Source organism: Atta cephalotes (genome assembly GCF_000143395.1).
Source record: "Atta cephalotes unplaced genomic scaffold scaffold00025, whole genome shotgun sequence".
Lineage (NCBI taxonomy): Eukaryota > Metazoa > Arthropoda > Insecta > Hymenoptera > Formicidae > Atta > Atta cephalotes.
The window spans coordinates 1,181,327-1,191,149 of NW_012130089.1; the positions used below are offsets into that span (position 1 = coordinate 1,181,327).

A 9,823-nucleotide genomic window follows, 5' to 3' on the forward strand; every position below is an offset into this window, starting at 1 on the left:
AGTTAGTAGTAGAGAGAGAGAGAGAGAGAGATGAAAAAGGTAATTATCTTACCTCGGCCATTTCACGTGTTAGCAAGGAATCGTTGTAAAAATCTGGCGACACATGAAATCGACCTCGTAAGGAATTTAACTTCTGCAATGCTTGCGTCCTGGTTTCATCATCCAACCATGACTTCACTAATATTCGCTCGGCTATAGTTTCCTTTACACGTTCAAACAACGCAGTCACCTGCAGTTATATAGAAAGTAATTTTTATCAAATTAAGACAAAAGTTTACACGACAAAGATCAACTCTTTAACATTTAATCACTCCAAAAAATATGAATTACGTATGCAAAATCGTGCAGCGATTCAAAAGATGAATAATCATTTTGTTCCGTCCCGCCTATAGAATCAACCCTTTCCAAATTGACATCTCGTTATCGACAACTTATCCAGTTGGATTTTCAAAGAGAAAGTTAGACAAAGGACTTGGTTTCGTATCACGCAATGCGCGCAAATTGTCATTTATTCGTATTTCAAATTCATGTTAAATTTATTAAACGATCAGTTAAAGGGTTAATAAACGAAAAGTATTACCCTATTGACCAGAGTTTCTAAGTACTTTGGAGTGTACTGTCGCACATAGAGCACACTGACCACCTCGCTGAAGATGCTTTTGGTTAGTCTGTAGCAGGAGTCTTCCCAATCTTTGACGGCGGTGACGTTTACGATGTCGTGTAATGTATCCGCATAGAGTAACAGCAATCCGTTATGAATAATCCTTCGTAATTTATTATAATTAAATATTAATCAATATGAGGTATACATGTATTCTTCGTAACTATTACAATCATGACTAGATAATCAATATACAAGCCTAGGTTTCGAGTAATTAAACCATATAGTTATAATATAATATTAATATAAATGAGTAATAGAAAAATTAATATAATTTATATTAAAAATCTAATTTACATTATTATAAATTATATAACAATTATATATATTACATTATTACATTATATATATAATTACATGTAATTATATTACATTATAAAATTATATTAATTAATGTAATATAATTTATAATAATTTACATTATTATAAATTATATAAAAATTATATTACATTAATTAAGATGTATTATAATGTACATAATGTTTATATGATTAATATGATTAGCAATACTCTATTAACGTACAGTAAAATATCGATTTCTTTGTACCGTTCCACTTATAGAATCAACCCTTCCCAAATTGACATTTCGTTATCGACAATTTATCCAATTGGATTTCCAAAGAGAAAGCTTAGGCAAAGGACTTGGTTTCGTATCACGCAATGCGCGCAAATTGTCAATTGAAATGAATATGGAAAATCCGTACCGTCTGGAGGAGCGGCTTAATAGCTTGCCAAGGCTGCGAAAGTAACGCGGTGCCATAATGTAGACATAAATCTGCTGGTCCTCGGATGCGACGTACATCGGCGGTCGTTGTACGCTATTCGTATCGTTATTACCGCCGTTTAGATCGATGCTATTCACACGATAGGGTAACGTAGCATTCAGCAGCGATCTCCATCTTATCTGTCCCAAGATCGTCAAATAATTCTCTTATTTTAAGAGATGGGAAATTGATTGAGAGATCAATTGAGAGAAGAAAAGAAAATTAATTGATAATTAAAAGAAATTGAAAGAAGATTGGGAAAATAAATAAGAGGCTACTGCGATCCAAAGCATAAGAGTAATCCAATTAAGAACTAAACAACTCTAGTAGCACAATTTATTGGCCAATATATCCCCAATACATGCTAATGTTTAACCAATGTAACGCCAATAAATTGTGTTACTCAGAGGAGAGTCAATATGATTAATTATTTTAATTAGATTTAAAACTTTGAACCACCATTTTCAAATGGCTTCTATCAATTCTTAGAAGCGAATAACATATACTTGGATGACATACTCAATTAATTCGATTACTTATAAGCAATAAAAAATTACACCGTTTACTTTACAATGTGTATTTATTTTTAAGAAATTTATAACTAATTATTAACAATTTTTTTTTAACTAAAATACTAGATATTAAGGAATTAATATATAACGACATTAATTAAATAAATGATGTATTTTTATTAATAAAAAAATTATAAGCAATGGAAAAAGTATTGGAAAAACATTGGAAAAAGAAAGTATGCTACACTCAAGTGGCAAGCAAAGGGATATCTACTATTTGTGATAGAATTGCTGTCGAGTCTGTTTCACTAACGATCGCACGTAGCGGAATTTCGTATAGTTCGCGTCTAAAAGAGCCCGTATTAAGTTGATACTTACATAACCAAAGTTTTCCTGGAGATAAGTAATGTTGTAAGCGACGTATACCCTCTGTTCAACGTCCACCCAATTGTACAAATCTTTGTGCTTTGGATAAATCTGACATAACGTACGCACTTTATTCGCTGTTTAATTCACATAAAACGATGGCGATAAACCCTTACCTTTTCAAGCGATAAGCAAAATTGCAAAAGCAGATCCGTCTCCGACGATCGTTCCTCAGGATCCATATTTTTTGGCAAGAACCCTTGGACAATCTCTCGAATTCTATGCGATCTTTGTACGTCTCTGTTTTTCTAGAAAAATATCGCGGCGTATTTACAAGATTTAAAAAAAAAGAAACGTCTTAAAAGCGCCCAAGAATTTAAAGGCATAAATGTTCGCTGATTTTTCTTTTAATTACCGTGTAAAATGTCGAATCAAGATAGCATCGAATTCTTACCTGGTCTTCTGCGAGAAATTTATAATTCTGGTGCTTGACAGGAAAATCAAGATATACAGATGACTTTGTGCGATCGTAAAGATCTATGTCGACGTATAAGTCGAAGAAGGGCGCGCCGTTTACTTTTAGCAATGCAGAGATTAGAGGAGTGATGTCAGTCGGCACCACGCTTTTCGGCGATAGATAGCCACCAAATTTATTCAACAGTTCGTAAACTGAAAGAGGGAGCATTAAAAGTGCTTTATTGTGCTTTATCGTACGTATGATAATATCAACGGGATATATATTTGGAATAATTGAAGAAACTTTATATGATTTGAAGTAACGAAAGAATTATATAGAAAAGGATCTGTCCTTATTCGCGATTTTTATTAACATTCAACATGTTAATATGACGTTTTAATAATAAAAGAACTACAATATTAACTCATTTATATGCGTAAAATTATTTTATATTATATATTTGATTTATTAAAATTGAAACGATAAAATAATTGTATTAGAAAAATTTCAGATTTATCTTTATTATAAGTATCCGAATTTTATTCATGTCTACCAAATGTTAATGCACACGGTATGTTTTAACTCTAATTGGTACTGATTGTTCCAAAATATTCTTAATTAATATTCGCGAGTTCAGTACTTTAAATTAATACAGATTTGCTTAAAATTAATATAATTAATATAATTGAATGATTTTATTTTCATTTTATAGATCAAAATCCGAGGAATGAGACTACATAATTTAAAATTATGATTAAGATTGTGAAAAACATTTGTTTAAACAATTTTTCACAATATAATCACAGAAAATGTTCGGGTCCATTAAATTCAATATCAATAAAGATTAATAATAATAGGGAGCTTTTGCAATAACGTGAATTTAGATACGGTGAATGCTAAAGGCATATTATCCTTTTCTTAATTGTTAAGAAGAAGACAACCTGATCTTAGCGTATCTGGATAAACGGTATTGCAAAAACTCTCTAATAAAAGAGCGAGTTAGCAATATTAGCTAACTATTCGTGAAACAAAGTATGAACAATGAACAAATCTTTTACCGGGTGTAAAATTTACGGGTTTCTTCTTAAAGTCTCGACAAGTATCGTAAAACTGCCCAAGCTTCTCGAAGGCAACGACCATTTGTCCCGTCTCGTTTGTCAGCGTTTCTAAAACAATAATACTCGCGATTAGGATCATTTCCTGGAAGGAAATGTCGTTAAGTTCAACTCGCAAAGAAAGCTGAAAAGATAAGGCACAACAGCTAAAGATCTCGCAGATGATCTGATTAGCGGGGGCAATTCGTCGACCTTGAATCACGCGAATATCGTTTCGAAGGTAAACGTAAAAGTAAGAGAAGGTTTTAGAGAGAGGTGTTCCGCCAAACAGTAAGCAACCAGTGTAACACACGTATGTACACGTGTACACGTACATATATCGATTAATGTGCATTATTTATAGTAACGGCAAGTCGGCCGTTCGATTTCGCCTTGTATCAGAGTCCGATAACTTTTCATCAAACGACCCTCCCCCATTCGTTTCTTTCATTTTCGGGGAACATGAGCATACCAACATCGAAGACTTCTGGAGAAAACTTACAACCTTCCCGTTGCAAGTCCATCCCTTAGAGACAGCTCTATTAACGAATTTTCGGGAGAAGGAGACTCTCATGTCCCTCTCCTTTTTTAAAAATATTTATGGCAAACTGTTATACATTTTTAATTTTTGTAAAATGCTTAATCACAATTATGCTATTCCAAATATATATTTTAATTCAAGAAACTCCTAGATATATAAAAACAAAGATTTCATTATATTATTCTTTTTTTTGTGTCGATATAATTTTGAATAAAATGTTTTATAAATTGTACATTTCATATATAATACTTCTTTAATGTAATAATTTAAATTAATTTAGTATTCTATCTTTTCATATTTGATCTTAAAAAAAAGATTTCGCTTCCTATGCGCCGATGAATCCTTGAAAAGTTTCTAGATTCGTCAATAAATAGCAGTATCGAGTTTTTCGAGTTTTACATTCCGATGTTCTTCATGACGTTTCTTGTATATATAGTTTGATGTTTATTCATCTCTCCTTTAAGTTTCGATCCCTGAACAGAGTTATATTACGCGACGATCCATACGCGAGCATAGTTGGTGCCAGTCGTTCGGCGCCAGTCGCGCCGGCGACACCACTACCACTAACTATTATCATGTTTGCGATAGGTTCTTGCCAAATTGAGGTCGGGTTCTCTGTCCGGGTTTTCCCTGTGGTCTTTGAATCTCTACGTTGAAGATTAACATGTCGCTAATTAACCCGTCTCTCATCCGCAAATCCGGTTCCCTTTTTCTTTCTTTTCCCTCGTCGAGGACAAAGAAAATCGATAGGAATGTCGAGGAATACCGTCGTTATTGTCATACAATAGACTTCGATAGTCAATACACTCTTTAGAATCGTTAAACATAATATAGAAGAATTGCAGATAAATTTCTACAATTTTGTATAAAAAAATTCTATAAAGACGAGATTTTCTTATAGGCAACTCCAATTTTATTGTATTATGTAGAATAACAATAATCCACTGATCCATTATAAGCTCGATTTTTTTTTAACGGATAATTCTTTTAATCTGCAAAACATATCATTTTAATTAGGCGTAAATTACGCTCTTATTTTTTTCCGAGAAAAAATGCTGTATTTCATAATTATTCTATTGAAAAACATTACGTCATTACTCCACTGAGAATTTTAATGAGGCCATATGAATTCACTCGGCTGAAAGAGATTGAAAATGATAAAAGGAATAGAATACTTTTACATCGTGGAACACGATTTTTTGCTTCAAGTACGGAGTAATTAAGTTTTAAAGAAATTAGCGATTGAGACTTGCGAAAATAATGTCTAAAATTTTTTTAAGTTAGAATATTGTAAAAGGAAAATTGTGAAGAACTGTAAAACGCTCACTGTGTATACGCTCGTCGATTTGCGCCTGAAGTATGTTGAAGCTCGCACTCGGTTGATAGGGCTGCTGATCGCGGAAACCACCGCAGGCGAACTTGTAAAAATCCTTGCAAGGATCGACACCACGTTTCATGGACGTTAAGATCCTCTTCGAGGCCTCCATGCAAACATCCGTGTCGCAAACACCCTCGGGTCCATCTCGTTCTCTGACGCAGGCTTCATCCTGAAATTGCAATTCATTAGCTTTGCTTTAACGGATTCAGCCTTTCCCTGAGACTAGATGCCTATTTTTCGATCCCAAAATATCCTAATTTTCATTTATTGTTTAGATAAAAACAAAATACTTTCTGTTATCTTGAAGCTTTTGTATTTTTCAATCGTTAATTTTATTAGCTCTTTTTTAATAATAAGTATAGATACAACACGATTATTAATAATAATAAATTATATAACAATCATTGTAATAATATATAAAATATAATTATTATTCGGACACAAATTCGATTTGGCAAAATTGAGATCTCCTTTGAAGCAAACCTTTTCGTAAACAGTTCTCGTGTGCATCGTTAATCAAAGATAATATGTATTATTAAATTGTTTGTCAATTTAATTTGTAATTACGTACGCCAACTTCAGTTTAGGACTGTATTTGACAAATAATGACAAATATTCGACGTGCATTTTACTTGAATTGGAAATTGAAAAATGCATGCAAAATATTATTAAACACAAAAACTTATTTTATCCGAATTCTAAAAAACACATTAAATAAAAAAATCAAAATGATTTTGTGACGTCATGAAAGTCAAAATGATAATTTAGTTACAACATTTGATTATTTATTGATTTATTAAGAATCAAAATAAAGATATTTTAATTTTTTATTGATTCTTGTATGTTCCTTGAGATATGGTCTTTTTCACTAATAACTAAAACCTTTCGAATTAAAATAATATATTCTCTGTCTTAACTTTTTACATTCAGAATTGTTAATATTGATTTTTATATGTCCTTTATAATCTTTGTATTGTTTTTTAAAATTAAGAGTTCTATATTCTTTATTATATGATTTTTATTTCTTCACTTATTCAAAAATAACATTTTTAACGATTATTGTTGTAACATCTTCGACTCTAAATACCATTTGCAATTCATTCGTTCAAATGTTTTCTGAAAAAGTATAAATATAAATTCGAGATAAGAGGTAAAGCCCTGACCTCAGCCTAGGATGAGCCTTCAGTTCACTTCGAAACCTTACCTATCAATACGGCTTCGCTTTGTATTACTGTCGCATATTAGCGACGCATGTATCACCTCGAATAATTATATCGAGTCATAAGCGCAATTTTCCACGTTGTTATCGTTCAGTTTCATAGTTTCACGCGCATAAAGAAAATAAAAAGGTACAAATTTTCTTGAATTGTGATTCTCCTCTCTCTCCCTTTGGATTCGAGAATTAATTCTCTTATTATTTGCGAGATCAAATTTGCAGCGCAAGGATAAGTCACTGATTACAAGAATCCGAATGCTCTCGTTGCTAAATGCCGACTTTCTCACCTCTCTCAAAGTTAACTTATGTCTACGATCGATATAAATTACTATAGCCAACTACTAATCTTCCTTGCTGCATAAGTAAGACGATTATTTATTCACGTCACGTCACACGCTTCGTATGTTTTACAAGCATACACTGCATGCGTTATGTTCACGAAACACTTCGTGTTTCCTTGTAATCTCAGTGACGATTTATATCTTTAATTTCTCAACAAGCTCTTATAGCTGAGCTCGTGATACTCATTTACTTTCCATTCTATGCGTGACAACAAATAAGTATTGAAGATGGAATTGTTTCAAGCATAGTTTTTCGCCATAAGTTTTGTATGAAGAAATATTATATTTCTTTTTTTCAAAAAGAAAGCTTTAGGTAAGAATACATTTATATTAGATATTTTGCAGATATAGCGCATTTTCTATATATCGAATGGCAGATATATTTATTATACTACTTATAGAAATGAAATTGAGTTAGAAAATAAAAATCAGTTTGATTTCGTCGAACGCGCAAATCCAGATGCTACCGAAGCCAGATAATTTCGTATTTATTCGTGCGTAAATAAAACGCAATAAATCCTACGGCAGAGGCATCCTAGGATTCTTTTCTCACGTATTTTCAGCATCGGAAATTGATAAATAATCCCGAATTTAATCCCCGAAACCGCTTCCGTATCCACGAAACTCTTTCCGCTTCATTTGGTGCATAACGGATACGGAAGAGGAAAGGATCATTAAAAGACACCCACCAATGGCGCACATTTGCGCGGCTGCTCTCCTTCCGGCAAGGTCGTGATAAGGAAAAGCACCGGGCTGGTGACCAGCAGGCTGGTTACCAGCATCATGGCGAAGGTGAGCAGCGCCTTGTGCACGGCCTTGCTCCTCCGCAGCCAGTAACAGGGCACGCAGCATACCCATGTGCCCTGGTGTGCCGATCGTTCCACGTGCACCATCGGCTCGTCCGGTAACCCGGAACCGGGGGCGGCCTCTTCCGTGCCCCCGATACCGCTGGTAGCCACGGTCGCGCCGTGCACCCCCCCGCGCCCACCTGACCCGCTGGCGCATAAATTGCGGGGGCTCAAGGACAGCCGCGCGCCTGCGTCGCCGCGTAATCTACTACCATTACCCCCACCGCCCCCACTGCCACCACCACCACCGCCACCGCCGCCACCAGCACCAGCACCACCACCAGCACGGGCCCCGCGGGCCACACGGCCCCCGTAACCCTCGCTCACCGTGCACAGAGCCACATTTGCCGGGTCTCACCGTACGTCCTGTCCCTAAATCCCGAATCGGCCTCGAGGGTGATCGTCGTTCCACGCCCCCCAGACACCCCGCCGATTGAGTGATGAGAATGTAACGGCACCAGCTCTCACCGAGTAAATCGCGATTCCACCAGCAGCATGCCTCGAGGCTGAAATTACATGGAAAATTACGATTAGATTTGAAATCACGTCCTCGGCGCGCTTTCAAAGGCCACGAATTATCGTTTGAAGATCATCGTTATAGAGCTTTCTTTTCCAGAACTTCGTTTACTGCTAAGTCAAGAAGAAATTGCAAATATAAAATTTCATATAAAATATGATGTATACACTTTATTTCTTCTTAAGAAAATGTCCCAAAACACTTCATGTGAAAATACAGGATTGAGAAGTAATGCATTATTTATAATGTTGTCATTGTAACAATTTTTTTTATTTTTTACAATAATTACGGTTTTTTTTTATTTATAACGTTGATTGCAATGTAGTGACGCTTTTTGAGTAGTATATAACGATCTATTGGTAACGAACATAATAAAACCAGTATCTTTATTTGGTACACGTACAATAATCACTACAGATACATTTCGCAATAAAATGGACAATTAGCGACACAGAAAATTGAATGCCACTTTCCCCAAAACAGGATTATCAAAATTTGATGAAGAAGTAATGGAAATTGTAATAATTTGATATAGTTTACAAGTAAAAATAACAAAATTAATTTTTTAAATCAATAATAAATAACAAGTTACTTTTAGAAAGTAACTTTTCTAACTTTGCGAAAATATTAAAAATAAAACATTTCTGTAACTGCATTCCACTTAATAAAAAAAAATTAGTTATAGCTCTCAATTATTAATAAAAAATATTTTATGACGTTAAATATTATTTATAATTTAATATTAAATTTGAAGTAAAGTAAACTTTTTTGTTACATAATTCCAAAAGATTCTTATTAAATTTTATTTTAATTTATTTTAATTTATTTCAGATTTAAAAAACGAAAATTAAAAACTTTTGCAAATAAGAAGTACGTAATAAAGCACAATGATTTTAATAAACAAAAAAATATTTTGTAACTGCAGTTTTATTCATCTTTGAAAAATCTTTTACTCGAATCAATTTTAGAGAGAGAGAGAGAGAGAGAGAGAGAGAGAGAGAGAGAGAGAGAGAGAGAGAGAGAGAGAAGAGTAGTATACTAACTAACTTAACTTAACTTAACTTAACTTAACTTAACGTTAACGTTAACGTTACGTACGTAACGTACGTAACGTAACGTACGTACGTA

General features: G+C 33.9%; 1 protein-coding gene across 1 annotated transcript in view; it reads right to left on the reverse strand.

Annotated features, from left to right (window-relative positions):
• Window positions 1–8,223, reverse strand: part of LOC105620260 (neprilysin-1-like) — an 11,496-nt gene extending 3,273 nt beyond the window's left edge. The window contains exons 1-9 of the mRNA XM_012201765.1: window positions 8,020–8,223; window positions 5,723–5,942; window positions 3,819–3,926; window positions 2,758–2,972; window positions 2,480–2,611; window positions 2,316–2,414; window positions 1,366–1,565; window positions 581–764; window positions 53–229 (exon numbers count right to left, since the gene is read on the reverse strand). Of these exons, the coding sequence (XP_012057155.1) occupies window positions 53–229; window positions 581–764; window positions 1,366–1,565; window positions 2,316–2,414; window positions 2,480–2,611; window positions 2,758–2,972; window positions 3,819–3,926; window positions 5,723–5,942; window positions 8,020–8,223 (1,539 nt within the window). The remainder of the gene's footprint in view (window positions 1–52; window positions 230–580; window positions 765–1,365; window positions 1,566–2,315; window positions 2,415–2,479; window positions 2,612–2,757; window positions 2,973–3,818; window positions 3,927–5,722; window positions 5,943–8,019) is intronic.
• Window positions 8,224–9,823: the final 1,600 nt, after the last annotated feature.